General features: G+C 39.0%; 1 protein-coding gene across 2 annotated transcripts; it reads left to right on the plus strand.

Annotated features, from left to right (window-relative positions):
- Positions 1 to 4,076: 4,076 nt before the first annotated feature.
- Positions 4,077 to 20,505, plus strand: LOC134489468 (uncharacterized). 2 transcript variants are annotated; one of them, XM_063292164.1, is made up of 5 exons: positions 4,077 to 4,199; positions 4,896 to 5,031; positions 8,230 to 8,375; positions 17,213 to 17,272; positions 20,329 to 20,505. In XM_063292164.1, the coding sequence occupies exons 2-5, from the start codon at positions 5,013 to 5,015 to the stop codon at positions 20,365 to 20,367; spliced, it is 264 nt and encodes an 87-aa protein (XP_063148234.1). In that variant the 5' UTR covers positions 4,077 to 4,199; positions 4,896 to 5,012; the 3' UTR covers positions 20,368 to 20,505. The 2 variants fall into 2 exon arrangements, with proteins under 2 accessions (XP_063148234.1, XP_063148233.1); XM_063292163.1 differs by lacking the exon at positions 4,077 to 4,199.
- The last annotated feature ends 431 nt before the right edge of the window (positions 20,506 to 20,936 follow it).

Raw genomic sequence — 20,936 nt, forward strand, 5'->3', positions numbered from 1 at the left:
ATGGCTGGTATATATTTTTTATCTTTCTTGGAGCATAACAGGGAAAAACAAAGTTGTGGGTCCATGGTTTCCTTTCATCCCACCATTTGCATGGTAAATTTCCATATGGAAGACTTCCTGAGGCAGATCCTCAATCTCCACCAAGGTCAGAGGGATTCCACAATATTATCCTGTATAACCTTTGAGAAGCTTCCCAAAGGCTGTAGCATTTTGAGAGGGACTATAATCTGTTAGTACCATGGATGATGACATGGCAAGAGAGATGAGAATATGTATGGGTTTGTGAAACCTATGATCAGAATTTTCCAGAAATTGTTGACTTCTCTTTGAAACTTTACTAACAATACCTAAGTATTACAAGAAAACTGACCAGTTGTTACTGTTAAATTACCAAAATGTGGAAAGAAAGAGTGTCTCAAGAAGCTTAAATAATTTTAAGGAGAAAAATCTGCAACTAATATCCAGTGTCCAAACTTCTGAAACTGGACTTTTTTTGAAGAGACAACAGGAATCAAAACACACTATACATTATGATATTCCAGAATGCAAATTATTTCTAAGTCATATTAAACATTTCCATTTTTTTGATAGTAGCAATGTGTTGTGTCACTTCTTTAGAACATTAAATCTGTGGATAGAGCAAAATGTTTTTAGTGAAATAATTTACCTTTTTAAAAACCTTTGTTATTCATAGGTTTTTCCCATTTGAAATGGCATGCCCAGCATTATATGAAATATTCTAAATCTAGATTTATCCTGTCATATTTGGTTTTATTTTCAGTCCTTTTCATATTGATGCTTAATGCTGAAGCTGGCTTTTTTTCCTGACAAATAAAGCTACACTGAGCTGATACATTCAGGGAACTTCCCACTATGACAGCAAAGATAATTCAGTTTAGTCACCATCAATAAACTTGGAATATACTTTACAGCTTTTGTCCCACAGTGTGTCATTTCACAATCAGATCAAATTCATTTGCTGTTTTCTTATTTAATTTTATTTGGATATATCATTTGGGTGCTTTTCATATTCAGTTTGGGATTTCTTGGCTCTGGATAACTTCAGGTCATCCTTAAGTGGCTGCTTTACTGCTTATTCCTCACATCTATATGTAAAGTAAGTGAATTACATGACATAATTACTTTGTTGGGAAGCTTGTTTCCTTCCATTATGTATTATCTAAGTATTTCTACCACCTGCTTCTTTCACACATCTTCTTGCTTATTCTTGTATGGAAGAAATCTGAATTGGTTCAAGATAGAGTGATGGCAGAAGTGGTGAATATATGGTATATTGAGCAGAATATGTGCATTTTGTTTCTCTACCTCTGTGAAGTTAATATTTATAACTTCACCATATTGCTTTACTCTGATAAAAGAAAATAGCTCTCTGTTCAAATGGAACAATTGCATATTCTCTCCAACAGTTGCCCAGCCCTCATTCCATTTTCAGATCTTTTCAAATGAGTCATAGACCATATGAAATATTTTGCATCTGGTTGTAGAATTGAGAAGTCTGGTTATAGACTAGAGAGAAATGGCACTTCCAATTCATAAAAAATGGCATGAGAGTAAAATTAGAAATGTAGTGGATTTATAGTACACTATGTGAAAGAACAAACCAAGACCGTAGGTTGTAGTCCTCAAACAAAGTGGCTACAGATTTGGTTTTTAAAGAACATTTTGATTAAATTTAAATGCAAAAAAGAAGAAAGGAGAAAAAGAAGAAAAAGCTGAACAACTTGTATACTGCACATTTTTTGTTTTTGGCATCAAGTCCCAAATGTACTTCCAAGTAAGCACACTTACTTGGAAATATAAACGTTTTAAATGTTGAGTACATGTAACTAAATTTATTATGGTCTAGCGGTTAAGGTGCTGGGCTAGAAACCAGGAGACCATGAGTTCTAGTTCTGCTTTAGGCACGAAAGCCGGCTGGGTGACCTTGGGCCAGTCACTCCCTCTCAGCCCAACTCACCTCACAGGGTAGTTGCTGTGGGGAAAATAGGAGGAGGAAGGAGTATTAGGTATGTTCACCGCCTTGAGTTATTGATAAAAATAATAAAGGTGGGATAAAAAAAATCTAGAAAAAACCCCCCAATGCCCATCTTAATCTTTTTTGTCAGTTTTGTTAGCCTGTATTGTTGTTCTGTTGTCTGCTCTATTTTTCCTTTTGGTATAAGGCTTTGGAGGGAATTGTTTGCAACCCAAAGAAACCTACTCTGCTGGACAACCAACAGTCAGAGATCCTGTGGTTGCATCAAGAATACCACACTGAGCAAGGGTTAAACTAAATGACCATAAAGTCTCTCTTTATTTATATGATTCTGTATCAAAGGAATGAGAAAAGAGAAAGCCCATCATCTCTTGTTCAAATAACTGCTCAAAAATGAAAGGGAGATTGCAGTACAATCAAATGGGGCTCATGAAGTAGACTTGGCTGAGCAGAACAGATTGTAACACAAGAGGCCAATTGCACAAACTATTATAGCAATGAGGCATGAGGTGTCCACTTGAAACATGCTAGCAGCATGATCAACATTCGCTGTCTTGGCTTTTGGCAATACTTGCTCAGGACTGAGAAGGAGCAGCAATCCTTTCAAACCTCCTCTTTGGCCTGTTGGACATGCCAATTTTAATACTGAAAATGAAATCCAACTTTGAACCATGATTATTCATTGGGACTTTTTAAAAAAAAATGGGTTGAAAAGCAGCTCTGGGAAGTGGTTGGTTGCTTTCTCACAAAACAACATGATTCTAATGTTTTAATGCTTTTCCTATTTATATTTTAATGCTTTTCCTGTTTATATTTTATTTTCACACTGATCATTCTACACAAGTGTGAACTGGTTCTCCATTACTGTATTATTCCTTATTTATAGTATGAAGCATCCTACAAGTACTTCTGCTAAAAATAAATAAATAGCTTAATTTGGAATATTAATCTGATCAGTCATTATGTAGTTATATAAGAAAGATCATTTACTCCAGAAAACCTGCTCTGCTCTGCATGTGATATGTAACTTTGCACACGCGTGTAGGATCTTTTAGACATCTTCACAACACTTTTTCAATACTGACTCTAAACTCAATGGAGTGGCTACAGATTTGCTGCTATGGAAGAATCTCAGTTACAAACCCAGTTGCTTTCAAGATGTATGTGCAGAAATCCTTTAACTTCTAACCCTTGCTGAGCTTTCGAATGATTGCTGAGGTTTATATAATCTCATCACTTGACCAACCAAGTAACCTCTTTGTTATTTTCTTTCGTTCCTGGTCATATCTCTTGCAGAAAAGGAAGGGCAAAAGTAGAATGGTGAATGAGAGAACTCTTGGGAAAATACTACTATTTTCCCAAATATCTATCATTCATATTCATCTCTCTCTCCCTCGCTCTCTCTCTCATCTATTATCATCTACCTAACTACCCACTTTTGAAAGAAAACTATTTTGGTCACATCACATTTATATTTGTATAAAGCAAATACAGGGTGAATTTAGGTGTCATGAAGGAGCATGACAATCATTGAAGTTATGATTATGAATGATACTATTACATATTACCCCAGGAGTGGTTAAGGCCCCAGGCTAGAAACCAGGAGACAGAGTTCTAGTCCTGCCTTAGGCATGAAAGCCGGCTGGGTGACCCTGGGCCAATCACTCTTTCTCAGCCCAACTCACCTCACAGGGTGGTGGTTGTGGGGAAAATAGGAGGAGGAAGGAGTATTAGGTATGTTCCCTGCCTTGAGTTATTTATAAAAATAATAAAGGCAGGATTAAAAAAAATCTAAAAAAATAGGCACTTGTTGGATTTTTTTCCTTAAATGCTAAAATAATTTAGATGGGTTTTGGTATAATGCAATTGACAAGTTCTTGGCCAGCACACTGTGCTCCATCATAGATTCTACACTGAATTATTCTCAATGAGATTATAGGATTAGAGGTGGAGAAATAAAGACAACCCATCTGACACCTGGGCCTGTCAAAACTGGCCAGAATAATCAGGATTTAAGAATCAAGTCAGCCTGAGCAACTGTGTACATATTGCCCATTCATTCCATGTGGGACTTAAAAGCCTGGTGCTGGCTGGAACCAGTTTTTCTTCTTTCCTAGGTCATAAAAAGGGAGGAATCACAGGAGTTACATTTCTGCTAGTCAAGACTGCATTGGAGAGCTTGCTTCTCTTTCCACTTCACCAGGTGAGAGAGCTTTCTTGTATACTTTGCCTTTCTCCCTTTTCTGTGAATTGGTTCTACCCCAGCTGGCATTATCGAAGGCCCTTTAGAGGATTGCCTCTTGATTGGGACTGGGTTCTACATGAATCTGAGTGAAGATATTTTGCTTTGACTTTTAAGCACTTCAGCTTTCAGGAGAGCAAGCAATTGTTTCAGTAATTGGTTAAAATTCAAGAAGAGCAAGTCCGTAGGAGAGATCAATGTTAGGGCTTGCCAAATTTGCATTTGGTGCATGAGTGGGGGTTGTGGACTCATGCAAGTTTATGAATTTGTAGCAGTGGTGTGTGTGCTTGATTAGCTGCACAGTGGTTGATTCAACATTAAGGGAGGTGAGTGGGAATCCAAACTCTTTCCATTAAGGTCTCAAAATTAGAGAAACCTATTTATCATAGTATCTGAATTTTCTGCATAGAAAACCTGTACAAATTGCCTGTGTTGTTTGTTATGGGGCTGAAGATGGGTGAGGCCAAACAGAAACTGGTGAAACCAGATTCTTAAACAGGGGTTTGGAAATCTCATGGCTTCATTTATCTACACTTCTAAAGCAAATCTTGTGAGTTCTTTCTCTAAGTACCCTATGTTGACTTTATGCCAAGAATTTTTCGCCTTTGTGTCTTCTTTATAGATAAAACTAAGTTGTTTTCATTCCTTTTATCCTAGGTATCTTCCAGTCCTGCTTAGATACAACTTAATTTACATTGACCTGGCCTAAGAAACTTAGGGTGGAGCATTAACAGATTATATATTTTGTAACAACAACTGTATTGTTACTGAACAATGTCTTCAATCTTAAAAGGTAGGTCCCTTTTTCCCCTTAGAAAAAGAAAAAGAAAAGGAAACAAAACAAATCACCTTAGGTATTTGTTGTATGATATAAGATGTTAATAAATAAATAAATAACATTGCTTAGCACTGCACTGAATTTAATTTATTTTGACTTACCGTGCATTCTGTATATATAGCTGTGTATGAGCTAGTATATGGCATTCTGAAAATGTGCGTTGGGAATCTGAATGTTTCTAAAGAGTAAAAATAGCATTGTTATTCAGTGGGAGTTTTCACACTTGAATTCTTCAGTTCTCTCCAAACCCATTTGAACTATTTCTGTGGCACGTAATCTTGGGAGTCCCACATAGGTTTCTACTCAGAGCTCATCTTCTATCCTCTTGCCTTTTGCAAAAGGTAATTATTTTCTTCATTTTAGTTGTGCATTACATTTTGTTGTATCCCTGTTTTTCTACTGACAAGCTAGTTTGAACATCATTCCCAAATCATTTGCTAAAGACTTTCAGTAGAAACTTAGGCTTTTCATCGGAATGCTACAATTCCTTTGCAGAGAAAAAGCAAAGTTAATCATTACACTGATCTTCAGCAATTAACAGATAATAGAGTAATAATGGTAAAGGTTAAACAGAAGTCACCTTACTTTTGATTCACTGATTTTATTGTCCAGTGTTCTGCAGTGATTTATAACCTTCCCATGTTTTCCCATCATTTCACCCATTTTTTCTTTCCACAAAATCAAGGATAAAATAGGGGTGTCTTTTACATATCCAGAGAGTCCCACAAATATATAAATGAATACATTGCCCCACTTTTTTTGAGGCCCTGTTCTTTTTTAATTTATTTAATTTTTATTGGTATAACATCCCAGACTGTGCAGACTGATAGGCACTGGAATTGGATTTTAGAGAAAGTGAGGTGTAAATTTATTCTATATTAAATACCCCACCTTCAGTATAAAAAGTAATGATATTCACAAACCAAGCCAACCAACCAAGGAACAAAAGGTGCTAGAGATGAAGGTATGATCACATCTGCCTTTATAGTCCCTCTGGTAATTTACTTCTTACAACAGATTGACTTCTGTTCTACTAGTTCCATTTCACTTCTGATCCAGGATCCTTGGGGAAAAACAAAGCAAAATAAAGAATGGAATTTGTCCCTGTTAACAGTTTAGTTTTTATATTATTTATTTATCCCTTAAACTAACATGCCACTCCATTAATGCTAAGCATCTCACAGGTTTAATATAATAGGATTAAAAACCAAAACCAATTAATACAACAATAACCAATTTGATGAACCACTATGGCTAGGGGGACCTTTGCACAGATTCATCTTGTGCACCAAGTGTGCTCTTTCCTGGACTGGGATCAAAATAACTCTTGCCTTGGTCACTTCTCATTTGGATTACTGCAATGCGCTGTACATGGGGCTGCCTGGAAGTGACAACTGGTCCAGAATGCAGCAGTGCATGCAGTGTTGGGCATCCCTAGGTTCACTCATGTTACACCCCTATTGTGCGAGCTGCACTGGCTCCCAGTTTTCTTCTGGGTGAAATTCAAGGTGCTGGTTATTACCTTTAAAGCTCTACATGGCATGGGACCAGGTAATCTCTGGGACCACCTCTTCCTGAGGACATCTGTCCATCCCACTAGAGCGGATAGGGTGGGCATGCTCCAGGCCCCTTCCCTTAAACATTGCCACCTTGTGGGTCCTTGGAAGCTTGCCTTTTCCATTGCAGCCCCTGCCTTATGGAACACCCTTCCCCCTGAGATCTGACAGGCACCTCCCCTTCCATCTTTCTGGAGAGCACTTAAAAACTGGCTCTTCCCCCAGGCATTGGGATAGAGCAAGGTCAGGGTGGGACAAGAATGTGGGTGCATCAGAGAACTGTTGCTGTGGTGCCAGGTTTTTCTGTTTGTAGTTTTATTGCTATTGGTTTTAGATTGTTTATACTGTTAATTGTTTTATTGGTTGTAATCCACCCAGAGTTGTTTTAAGATGAGTGGCTATACAAATGTCTTAAATAAATAAATAAATAAATAAATAAATAAATAAATGTGGAGTAGGGTGCTCTATAGACCCATGAAATGTCTTTCTGTAGAACCATATTTTTACTGCTTGCTGCTCTCTTTCTTGGGGGAAGGGCCTCTGATATCCAGGAGGTAGGTGTTTCAATGAGAAAGCTCAACGGACCATAAAGATCGCCTTCCTTTAGAACTGGGACCTTCCGCAAGCCCTCTGTCCCACATCTTACCAGACGGGCATATTCTACTTAGGGCAAGTGGTTACAGAGATATCCAGACCCTGAGCCATAAAGCCATATAAGGCCTTCATGCTGAATTTAGCTTAGCCAAGCTTTGGCAGGTTCTTGCTTGCTTCTCTTTCTTGATTAAGTATGGTTACTTAAGTTTAGCCATTGGAATAGGTGTTAAACTAGAAGATAAGGACCTTTGAGGTAATTTCTGCTACATAGTTTATGGTACTGAATGCCTTTCATATGCCAATTTCAGTGCTGGCTCTTTGTTAGGTAGAATGACATATTCCTCTCAGATAGAATGGTGGGGAAACAGAACCAGTGCTGGAAGGCAGGAATGCCTTATGGTGTGTTCTCCACCTGGACTAGTTTCCTCCAGTGTAGTATAAATTTCCCTTTTATAGTTTATTGGAAATAGGGGATTGTGGCCCTTTAAACAGTGCTGTTGCTCTTGGTTCCATATATTCCGTAAAGCTATTCTAATGCATGAGATTGTATTGCATGTGCAGAAAGCATTCCTGAACAACATGATAATGATTTTGTGCAACTATCTAATGCTGGCCCCAACTCAAAACCTTAGGTAAAACTTCTTTTTCTTTCAAAGATTAATCTTTCCGTCATTTCAACAACTGCCACTAACCTGTTTTCTACAAGCAGTGGTTTTAAAAATCTACCAAATCAATCATTGGTGTTATTCTTTTGCCTTCCGAGCCTTCCCCTGAGCCCCACCCTTCCTATGGAAAGCAGGTTTGAGTAGCTATTCAGCACTGCAACACATAATATGCCGGAAAAAGTTGCCTTGCATTGAAACAGCCTTTGAAAATGCCCTTGATGGGAAATCAAGGCATATGATAGATTATGCCCCTGCTTCTCTACTTTCCCGATCTGTGAGTGTCCCAGCAGATTTACTTACTCTTTCCTTATATTCTGAAATTTCATTGCCATTCTTAGCATTTGGGAGAGAAGAGAAAGAAAAGAAGGATGAAAAGGACAAAGGAAAAGACCATAAAGACCATAAAGACCATAAGGACCATAAAGACCATAAAGACGGAGAGAAAAAAGACAAGAAAAAGAAAAAGGAGAAAAAGGAGAAAAAGGTAAGATGAGAATGGAGGGCTAGAAATGGTTTCAAGTAACAGATTTAGATGAAATGGCATGTCAATGCCTTCCATCACTTTTTTGGGTGAGCCTATAATGCATAAAATTTTCTGCAGAACCAATTCAGCTCTTTTCAGTGTAGTGTAGTATATTGGGTAAGGTGTTGGAGCAAGAATGAGGGGACCCAAGTTCAAATCCACTCTCCATTATGGAAACTCCCTGGGTTATTTTGGTCTAGCCCTCAGCTCTGAGCTCAACCTATATTATTTCCCTCTTGTGGGAAAGGTTGAAGGAAGGAATGTTGCCATGAGGATATACTGTAAATCAAACAAAATAAGTTACCCCACATTTCTTAAAACTGCAATACTGGTAGTGTTCAGAGGAGTCTTAAGGGTTGGAAGGGATGTTATGGGATCCTGAGCAATGCTTAAATTCATATTCAAATGAATGTGAATTTTGTCAAATCATGGTTACACTCCTCAGTGTCAGCCAATTTCATCTGGTGAAGTAGAAGGCAATACAAAACCATTACCATTTAATATGGGTTCTTAGTGATACTAAATCATCAACCTGATACAGGCTTATTATTTTGATTTAGTGAGCAGAATTAATCATTTGTTCAAAAGAATTAGAAGCAACAGAAAGTTAGAGTTGCACCATAGGTTAAAAATACCTATTTCTGCTCATAAATGCAAATGAATTAACTTGGCAATGCTGCAGAGAACAGCTGGGTTAAAATAAATTGAAGAAGTAAAAGCAATACTGTTGTTTATGTCTGCTATCACCTAGCCAACCAAGGAGGTGATGTGGATGGTGTCTTCCAAAAGAAAACTACTATCTTTCAAAGAGACATGAAGTTAGTAATGATGGAAGACTTCAATTGTTCTGGCATCTGTTGGGAGACAAACCCTGCTAAGCATGGTACTTCCAGGCAGTTTTCCTTTTGTCTTCTCCTTCACAGAGTAAAAGATGAAAAAAAGGATAATCTATCCTTGTTTTGATCTAATCAATAGAAAATAATTAGTTGGGTAGTGGTAGTAGTAGGATCATTGGAGGAAAGTGACCACATAATGCTGTAGTTCTTGATTATAAGGGAAACTAAAACTGAAGTCCACATAAATTGGACTTAAAAAATGTGGATCAATTATATAAAAAAACTTAGATCAATTATATATAGGATCCCAAAGCAGTAGAAATGGACTAAGAAAAAATTTCAGGATTGGTGAGGATTTCTGAGGAAGCAGATATTAAAAGTAAATAGTACAAATGCGGGTAAAAATGGAGGACCACAAACAAAGACAAGTACAAAGTTCAAATCAAATGCCTAAGTATAGGCTATCATGATAATAGTACTTGCAAAAAAGATTTTGGAATTGCAGTTGAGTGCAAACTGAAGATGAGATCTGCAAAGAGAGGAAAATCAATTTTTGATGGCATCAACAAAAGTATAAATTTCCAAATCATGAAATAATCATTCCACTCTGTTCTGTTTTAGAATAGAACACCACTTTTATTGCAATGGCTCTTGGCACCATACTTGTAGGATTCGGAGAAAATGGAATAGGATTGAAGAAGGATAACAAAGGAGGTAGAAATTAAGACTTACGAAGAGAGATTGGAGCTGGGCTTGCTTAATCCTGAATGAAGACAACTGAACTAAATTAGCATTCTTCAAATACTTGAAAAAATATCTCATAGAAAAAGATTAAAACGTGTTCTCCCTCAATGCAGTGTGTAGGACACAGAATAATGAATTTCAGTTAGTTGAAGACAGATTCTGGTTGAATGTTAGAAAAAACATTCCTAATAGTAAGAGCATTCTGACAGATGAACCGGAGAGATGGTGGACACCCCTTCATTGAATGTTTTCAAGCAGAAGTTTAGACAACCATTTGTCTGGGAAGCTATAATTTGGATTCTTACACTGAGTTGGTAAGGATCTGAGGGGGAGTTGGGCTCAAGATCCTAAAGGACCTCTTCCAGCTCAGTGATTACATGATACTACGTTAGCTACTGTGGCAAGGCTGTATTTGAGAGCAATGCTTTCAATGCAGTGGCTTCTCCCTGAGACAATTTGACATCTCTTCCTCAGAATAGGCCTGGGGGGCAAGAAGAAGGGGTTGGTACGTGAAAATCAGTGAAGGTTTAAGATAAATGAAGATGACTTGAAGATGTTTAAGAGCACCCTTACTGATTAAGATGTTTAAGAGCACCCTTGAGAGGAAGACAAATCATCAGTAAGGGTGCTCTTAAACATCAGAAACATCAATGCCTTTTTAAAAAGCATACTTTCTACACATTTTCATGTTTATAACAAGATAGATTTTATCTTCTATTTCTCCTGTCTCAGTTCTCCTCAATGTTTTCATGTAATCTGTGATGCTCAGAAAAATGCTTTTCGGGATAAATATCAGGCATGTTCTGAATTGTGGAGAACTAAAACTTCTGTCTTCTTGGAAAATGTTGAAGGAATGGAATATATTGCAGGAATTTGGAGTTATGGAAAGTGCACAATTTGATAGCTGTGGTCAGTGAATTTTGCCCAATTGCCACACATAATTTTCCAGCAATGTGAGAGACTGTGTACTGGTAAACAGATTTAATAAGTAATGTGTGGATCAACCTGTCATATTCAATTCACATTAATGCCTGCATATCATGGTGGAAGAGAAATTGCAAGGCCAACTGCCTCCAGTACTGTGTGAGCTAATATTCATTCATATAATAGAACTTTCCTCTTCTTTCCACCTGACTCCACCCACGCATCCCCAAAATCTTTCCAGAGGATCCAACTTTCCAGATGGGAGGTTCTGGGAGGAAGAAAGCTCAACTGGCAAATGCTGTTCCATCCACAGACAAATACAGTTGGATCTGTCTCCTGCTGTGATCTCTTTTGCATGCATATTTGAGGGGATATAAATGTCTCAGATAGAGTTGGTAAAATGTAGGAGGAAGATTAAATGAAAGAATGTCCAGAATTGTCCAAATACAGAAGGTATCACTCAGAGACCTTTTTAGAATAATGAATCTGAATTGACACAGAAGCTTGATGAAGGCAGAATGGAAGGGAAGATCTTGTTTGCCTCAAGGTCTGGGTGGAGAAGAAGTATGTGTTTACCTAATCTGAAGCCTGGCTTCTATACTGAGGTCTTACGTACTCTGATAACATGCCAACAGGTACTCTTTCGCATGACTCAGCCTTTGAGTTGTTTTAGATCTTTTATAAGCAATTCAAGCTCAGTTGGCTCTTTCTTCCCTGTTCTGAGTAGGAGTCAACCTGGTCCCAGCCTAGTTAACTAAAACAAAAAGTTAAATAGGAAAATGCATGTAGAGCACTGGGCACGTAAGAAGGTGGTGGAAAAATTCCTTTGCAAAACATGGATTAAGGAATTCATTCAAAGGATACATTGTGAATGAGCTTTCAGAGTAGAGCAAGAGTGAGATGGTATTTTTGCCCTTTAAACTTTCATCTTCTTACATCACAGCATTTTATGGCATAGGGTGTGCCAATATGTATTGAAGGTATGGACAAAAGATACTAATTGAATCCCTGGTGGCATGCTTCAGTTCCTTCTTTTCCTCTAAAAGGGTGTGGCAATGTTTGCTCATTCATTAAAATTGCTGGGGATTTAATCACTCAAGAGTTTGTATTCTTCCTTTAGTCACTGCATTTAACAAATCTGTCACATGCCTTGCATGATTCTTTTCCATTTTCATGAAGTACATGGAAAAGTTGCTGAGGAAAGGATCCTACCCATTCTTTTTTAACCAATTAAGTGGTGATAAATTCTAGCATGAAGGAGCTTTTCATGATAGCCCTCATCATCATGCCACAAGGAAAGTCTCCCCAAATGTACCCCCTCCCATTAAATTACTAATTTCCATAGAAGTGTGGGCTGGCAAAAAGTGACATGGTGATTAGACTTTGAACTTTGGTTGGGGAGTTCTGGATTAACTTCTGCAACAACACATGATCCTCACTGGTGACCATGGGCAAGTCTCTGTCTGGAAGGGTTTGCACAACATGCTCAACAGTGGAAATGCTCTGGGTAATTTCTGATTTAGCTTTTGTAGGAATCCAGTCATCGTTTTAACAATTTGTGTGAACCTGGCCATCATATTAAGCCATAATGTGATTTATTCCTTTGGACACAGCTTGTTATGTGTACATAGCCATTGTGGTTTGTTAATCCAGGCTTAAGGTTTAGGTGCTGTGTGAACCCAGCCAATGAGTCTAGATTAGTTCATAGGCTTTTTGTGAAAGTAAAGTTGGGTAACCCATACCTATGCTCAGTCAGCATGGGATTCAAATATGAATAATGTCCAAGTGTTATTTAATATGGAAGGATGCCACCCAGAGTCCATAGACCACATTTGATCCTCCCAAAAGTCTAGTGCTATTAAAGAATTTGAGGGGTCTAACATGAGCTTCATTGCTTTCTATAACAAGAGGTAGGGACAGCTATACTCTGAGATCAATGCCAAGAGCTTTGGGTTCTTGTGCAACAGTAATTTGAGACCTTAAACACAAAATCAAGCAGTAAAAGTATTATTTAGGAAGAACAGTTTCAGTAATCAGCTCATACTTATTTCATCATACACTCAAACTTGCATGCCAGGCTGGCCAAGCTCTGGTCTTGGGGAAGACAGTGCACAGCAGATGCAGAACCTGAGTCAGATGTCTTCCAGTGAGCTTCTCGATTCCATCCTTCATTCATGTTCTTGTTTCCTTTAGCACAGCATGCATTATTCATTGGCTTTGCTTCTGGGTACATATTTTTTTCAGAGGAATCTGTTATTAAGCTCTTTTCAGAATTGGCTGTTAAGCCTTTCCAGACACCTAGACCTAGACCACTTCCCATTCTTGCCATCTTTGAGATGATGGGCTCTCTGTTGCTGCTACCAAGTTGTTCTTTTCTTCTGTCAATCACTTAGAGTTCATTGTGGCTCTACTTTGGTTCTTACTTTCTTGTTTCTATAACAATGTAGCTCCCTAAGTCCCTTCCTTGGCTTCTGCTAAAGTTCACTAGCAGCAGCATTAAATTCTTTTCCCCAAACTGCCATAACCACTTCTCTGACTTTCCCTTCCCTCTTTCTCCTATCCCTGCCTCCCACCATCTGCTCCATGTTCCCCATTTTCCTTCTTACTGCTGCTGTTGCGGTCTATTCCAGGCCTTCTTCTCAATTTTTTTGTCCTCACTGCCTCCATTTTCTACCCTTTCTACTCCAGCCACCCCTCCCTCTCATCCAATCTTTGTCCTGTTCCATTGCTTTTTATCCTCCCTCTCTCCCCCATTTCTTTCCCTTCACTCTTTTCCACTTCAGCACTGTTCTTCCTGCCCTGATCTCCATCTTGTCTACCCATCCACCTGACTCAGGGATGGGTAAAACAAAAGCAACCAGAAAAAGAGCAAAAGAGATGAAAGACACTCAATTGAGGTTTTTTTTTTTTTTTTAAAAGGGGGTGGTGGAAGCAGAGATAGAGCTTGTTGTAAAAGAGCTTCTGTCTCCCTCCTCTCTGTATTTTTGCTGTGTATGTGTAGGTAAAGGTAAAGGTTTCCCTTGACGTAAAGTCCAGTCGTGTCCGACTCTAGGGGGCGGTGCTCATCTCCGTTTCAAAGCCTTGGAGCCGGCGTTGTCCATAGGACACTTCCGGGTCATGTGGCCAGCATGACTCACGGAACGCCGTTACCTTCCCGCCGAAGCGGTACCAATTAATCTACTCACATTTGCATGTTTTCGAACTGCTTGGTGTGCAGGAGCTGGGACGAGCAACGGGAGCTCACCCCGCCGCGCGGTTTCGAACCGCCGACCTTCCGATCGACAGCTCAGCGGTTTAACCCGCAGCGCCACCGCGTCCCTTCCTGTGTATGTGTATGAGAGACTTATTTCACAACAGTTTCTCTTTGCCCAGTATTCATTCATGTTGGAAGTATTGGCAAATCCAGTATACCCCATTAGCATACGGATGATTGCTCTAGGATGCAAACTCTCTCTGCTATTGAGGAAGCTGTTTGTTGCCACTTCCACTTCCTCTCTCCTCTTCCTCCTCCTTCCACCAAGGGAGAAGCAAGCATGCTGCTCTCCTCTGTCTCCATCTTGGGCCTAAAGCCATGTGCCTAGCCCTTTCTACACGCAGCTTTTAGCAGCTATAGGGCTAAGAGATCACCAAGTATAGGTAAAGAACAGAAGAAACAAGGAACTTCATTTTCCACCAAAGTTAAATATAACTGGACCAAAGAATAAAGTCAGTAAAACTCTTTTTTACTTTACTTTGAACCTACTCTGCCTAAGCATGTGATTCTTTATGCTTGGGAGGGCTAAGTGTGTAAGATCAATAACTCTGACATGCTCATTGAAGTTATTTAAGATAATATTCTTTTTCTGTGTGAAGCTTCTCAGCTGTGTTAAGCTCTGCTCCAATAGGGGGTTCTAGCAGGCCACTAATGGCTTCAATTCAAACATAGGAAATGGCTGGAAAGGAAGAGATCAGTTCCATTCATCTGAAATTCCTGATTACTAGATGGAGATGGGGAACAGGGGGAACCTTTTAGGAAGGGCTTCTTATCATTCTTCCTTACAGGTGCAAATCCCTAGTTTGCTATTGTGGGAACAATAGAATTATAAGCAGTTTGCCAGGAGATATATGTATGTGTGTCTGTGTGTCTCCCCTCTCTCTTCTGTGAATTGTATTGAGTTTTACGCCTGCAGTGAGAAAGGAAGGATTTTATTAATTCTACTTGAGGGAGTCTGCTTGGGAATGGAGTTTCAAATATAACTGCAAGAGTATAAAATCTGTGGGTTGTATTTATCTTTATTAGATATTGTTTGAATAGGTTTTATAAATTATACGCCATATTTTATTGTATCGTGGCATAAATGTGAGCTCCAATATACTAAGAGAATTGAAGCCCTTTAAAGGATTTATAGGTTTAGTCTTATATTTAGTTTTAATAGATTTTAGCTTCTGCTCATTTTTATAGATTCATAGGCTTTTATAGGACTATAAGCCTAGTCACCTGGCTTAGTTTTATAGATTTTAGTCACAATTTATTAATATTTGCCTGTTTTATTTTACTGTATTATATGCCGGTCATTAACCAAAAACCAAATCAAATTTCTTCTTCCTCTGGTGTTTTAAGTAAACTAATATAACTCATTTACATTCTACAGATTGTTTTTTCTCCACCTATTTTTCAATTACTTCCAACCTACCGGCTGGAAGGCTAATGCAGCCTGTAGCATTCAGCTGAACTAAAATTGCATATCTACGATCCAACCCAAGAGTCAGTAGATCTCTGGTTGTTTTGTGATGAATTGCCGAGGATTTCTGACTCCTAATTATTTAATAATACCAGAAACAATATTAAACTACAGTGTCATCTTGGATAACCAGAGGCTTTGAGTGTCACTACAAACATGTATACATATTAGCTTCTATAAATGTGAAATCTGCCCACTCGTAATTTATTGCACTTTACATTTCAATAGTGAGGCTTACTCTGAATGATTATAGGGTATTTAATGCTACAGTCTAACAGATCTTTAATATAAAGAGCAGAGACAGGATTTTTCCCCTTTTTTTTATTACCAGCTGGCAAGAAGGGTGTCACTGTTTTTCCTCTTAAAAGGAAAAGAAAAAAGTCCTTCACTATATCACTCCAAAACACTAAGGAAAAAGCCCGATATTTCTGCTCCTTGTTCTTCTTGCCTGATAACTGAGATCACAGGAAATAATTATTTCACTTTATTCTTCTATGAAACGTTGGTTCTAGTGGAGAGCACCAAACTTTAAGAGGATTCAGACAAACTGGGACAGCTTCAGAGAAGGGCACAGTCTGGGGACTAGAAACTAAGTTCTATGAAGAGAGATAGAAGGAATTGAAAATGCCTTGAGAAAGGAAAACTGGAAGTGATATAATAGCACTCTTCAAGTATCTGAAAGCAGGTCACACAAAGAAGGTCAAGATTGGTTTGTACTGTCCCAAAGCATAAGAAACTGAGTAATGGATATAGGTTAACAGAGGGCAGTTTCTGATTAATTTTAGGAGAAAAAAGTATTCTTAACAATAAGAGCAGTTTGACAGTTGACCAGAGTAGTTAACTAGAGTAGTCATGACTTCTCTTTCACTGGATGCATTCAAGTAGTGGCTGAATGTTGTGGATGTTTTCATATGGATCCCTGCACTGAGCAGGGGGTTGGACTTGATGGCCTAAATGACCCCTTCCAATACTCTGATTCTATGTCCACTAAGCTCATTACTGCCAGTCTTACTGGCAGCAACTCTCTAAGGTTGTAAGTGGGATTTTTTCCCACTATAATTGTAGATGCCAGGGCCTGAGTATGGGATTTCCTGTATGCATAACAGGGACTCTACCACTTAGCTACAGGCCACCCACATACTATGTAAATTGTGGGGTTCTTGGTGCTTGCTGAGCCTTGTTGTTCTCTTGCAGACATTTCATTGCCAGACTAGGCAACATCTTCAGTGCGAACAGGGAGTGGGCCTTGCTCTCAGTTTATATACCGTGGCTTGCCCTGCTTGTGTTGGTGGGGGTGTTGTTCTCTCCTTGGGAGTTCTTTGATTGGGCTGTTGTTTGCTGCTTGGTTGATTGCCTGAGTTAATAGTTCCTTGATTAGGGTGTATTGTGCTGTCTGATGGTTCATCTGGCAATGAAATGTCTGCAAGAAACAACAAGGCTCAGAGAGCACCAAGGACTCCACAGTTCAACCCTGAGCTACAAATATTCTCTTTGATTGGTACTCTGTAAGTTGATTGGCAAGGGCTGTGCTTTATCCTGCTGCTGGTCTAATCTCTTGGTTTTTATTTCCTAGCATGATGGGCAAGATGGTGACAGCTCCAGCAGTAGCAGCTCTGATAGTGATTCTGGAAAGGTAATACAAGTTTAATGGGTCCTTGATAGATTGAAGGGAAATATATCAACAATTAGAGTTGCCAGTTACTTTCACCAGCCTGATGTTCCCAGATGTGTGGGATTTCACCAACTCCCAGGAAGCAAGGATGGGCTATTTGTAGAATTATTAGAGTTGAAGACTCTAATAACTTATGGAACGTATCAGTTGAGGAAGGCTGTTTAACTACTATTATTAATAGCCCTTTACATTTTCTTCCAGGAAAGAGTTACTTACTGCATATTAGCCTTTCAGCAATCCTGCTACAAAGCAGGCTTCCACTAGCAGTGTAGAAAAAGTTTGAAGCTGAAAAGTCCTAACCTTGAAACATCTCATTCCAAAATCCAGATTCTGACTTCTATGGAGTGTTCTGGCACCAGAATAGCCTGACTAAAACAGAGTCAGAATGGCCTGTTTTGTTGCCATAGTACTTTGGGCAAAGCTGGAGCAGGAGATTTCGGTATCAGGATCATTTCAACCTTGAAATGTTTTGCAGATGTTTTGCAGCATACAAGACCTAATTCTCATAGAGGTGACAAAACTAAGTCTGGATGGTACCATTTGAGACTTCAGTAAGGAACTCACATGATGACATAGAACAAAAACAACAGAATACCCTATTTAGATAGGAAAAAAAAAATACCATGAAGACATTTAGGCAAGAGCCCATCTCCTTTGCATACTTATTTTTTTTAATGGTTCATTTATTTATTTTATTTATTTTTCAAATTTCTATCACCGCCCATCTCCCAAAAGAGATGTGGAGGAAATTACTTGTATGGAATAATCCCAGTCCATTAATTCCAGTCCATTATAGTTTATAGAACTATAAATGCTTTACAGTTCACCACTTTTCAGAAAATATAATGCTGATATATATGGAAAACTGGGGGTATAGCCATCAACATCCATTTTCTACTTCTTTGTTTTCACCTGTCTTTATAGCAACAGGTTTCCTGGGGAAACAAGTGTTTCTTAATACTGCAATCCCAAAACACTTTTTCCTGCCTGAAGGCTATCCTGTTGCAATGCTGGATTCTCTTAACCACTGTCAGCCATTTGAGGTAGGCCAGGTCAGGACACAGACACCACAAGGATTACAGGAATGCTACTTTATTGTTGCATTGATGGAATCTAGACAGCCCATCTGAAATTCTCTCTGTCCCCTCTTATACCAAAGAGAATCAAGGTGGGATTATTTTGAGTTTCTTTCTCACACTTCCCACTTTCCCAGGACTGAGTTGTCATTTTCCCTCCTTTAATGGCAGTGGCATTCCTTCATCATGGTTATCTCTCCATTGGTTTACAACCACTTATGGAAGGCGATTCTGGGCTATACTACTGGACTGTTTCATCCATTCACCAAAACATCCTAGCCTGCAGCCTGCCCAGCCTAGGATACCCCTCAGTGTGCACTGAGAGTGCATTGGAGGCCTCTCAACCAGTACAACAGGAGAATGCTGCTCTCATCTTTTGATGACCCCTGAGGGATGAAGAAGGTTAAGGGGACTCACAGCAGCCATGTTCATTTCACTTGTGGAAGTGAGGGGACCATCTTTCTTTGTATAGCATACTTGGCTGATTGATTGGTTTGTACCTTCACAGAAGTATAGCGCCTAATAAAAAGTGCTGTAAGTCTTTATTGTGTGGTTTGGGTGATACAGCACTCTACCAATATCCCTAGTTTCTTTGCCAGGGAAGTAAAATTGTATACCCAAGAATAACAGTAAGAGCTTCAATTTGTTTACTGTAAATAGTATTTCCTTAGTGGAAGTTTGGGAGCAAGATCATCTGCCAAAGATGAAGATTTGGAAATTCAAAAACAATATTGAGATACCAGTTGATTTATTTAAGTCAATTATAGAAAGAACAGTATAAATGAAACTTTCTTTTTCTAATGATGCCACTCAATATATTGCTAAATAGAAATATGACAGAAAGAAATATTACTGCTAAGTATCATTTGCATATATTGGAGTGAAGCTGGATATATGCATCCATCCATATGCATCCATCCCCTACAGAATGCAAACCACCAGTGGAAAATATGTTCTCCACACTCTCCCCCAATTTGCTTGGGGTGTGGGGTGGGAGGTTGAGGGCCCTTTGGTGAAGATATTGCAGAGTATGGGAGAGCTGCAAGGTGGAGGAGAACAAATCCCAGTAGTTGACCTGAATGTTGGGTTTGATATGTATTAAATATGATTAAGATTCTACTTTTATCTGTTTCCTTGCCTGGTTGTAATTCAGTACAATCTGTCCACCAGGCCATAGAGATTACAAAAAATATGCTGAAAAAGTTGTGACCTAATTCGATCTGTTTTTCTGGAGGCTCTGGGACTTTTGTTGTGTGTCATCAGAAGGTAACATTGGACTGGAGAGATTTAATGAGACCAATATTGATTTAGCCCCTATCCATTGGAGTTGGGAACATTTTCCTGTACATTCCTTCAGAGGTAATTTGTAGTTAGGCACATGATGAATGCAATAACAAAAGGGGATGGGAAGGCCCTGGCAAACCACCCCGCTGTAGTCTGCCAAGAAAACGTCGCGAAAGCGGCATCCCCTCAAAGGGTCAAACATGACTTGGTGCTTGCGCAGGGGACCTTTCACCTTTCAAAATACCACGGGACTTATCTGACAACCCCTTTTTTATTTCTTTATTTTGTGGTACTCTCACGCACAAAAACTAGTTGGTGGAGAAAGAACAATAGCTCTTGCCAGTGGTCTAAACTAGCTTTTGCAGAATGTTTTGTAAGCTGGCTAACGGCTATATATGTTCCTAGAGTTGCAAGTTGCCCACTCACGTTACACATGCAGTTAGAATCAGAAAGATTTTGATGTAGTGGATCTTCTCCGTCTATGAAAAGAACAGAAGCATGGCTCTGGTGATGGAAAGCTGAGATGATTAATCATTTCCTATTTAAGAGAAAGAAGCCTGCCTCCCTCCCTCCCTCCCTCCCTCCAGGATTATCATATTGAAAGGATAAAAGATCCCCAGTTTAAAGTCAAACAATGCCTTTTTTTTAATCACACAGGCTCACAGTGGTGATAAGAAGAAAAAGGAAAAGAAATGACTTTGAAGCAGCCTACATCTTCCAGCGGAATGGAAGCTCAACTAGTGAATGGTATTCTTTGAGCATTTGGAGAGAAGGAAGAGCTCTGTTCAGTTCCTTTGGAATAAAATGTCTTTATTTTGGTTTACATTAACATAATGTGCTTGCTTCATTATTTTCCATTTTGCTCCTTTGACTGATGCTTCATGTTAGGAATTATCAATAACAAGTGGGACCTGTAATGCAACATTCCCCTTATGCTCCTGTTCAAGGCTTTAGCTGGTTAGCCAACTAATCTTGTCTGCATACAAGTTACTGCATTTCATTGCCATATTTCGTTTTTCATCCCCCTCCCAAGAGACATTTAATAATATTCTGTCATTAATGAGCATGTTCATATTCTGCACTACTCTAGGGAAAGTTCATCTGCAGGTTCATTTCTGAAGATGACCATATTTAGGGCAGGACATCACACTTACTTAAAACGGGTGAATAAAAAACTCGGCTGAATGAAGCAGTGACACCACATAATTTGTGAGAACAAGTTTAAGTGGGGAACTGAAAAAGCAATTGCACTTGGCTTTATCAAC

This window comes from Candoia aspera, chromosome 2 (genome assembly GCF_035149785.1).
Source record: "Candoia aspera isolate rCanAsp1 chromosome 2, rCanAsp1.hap2, whole genome shotgun sequence".
Lineage (NCBI taxonomy): Eukaryota > Metazoa > Chordata > Lepidosauria > Squamata > Boidae > Candoia > Candoia aspera.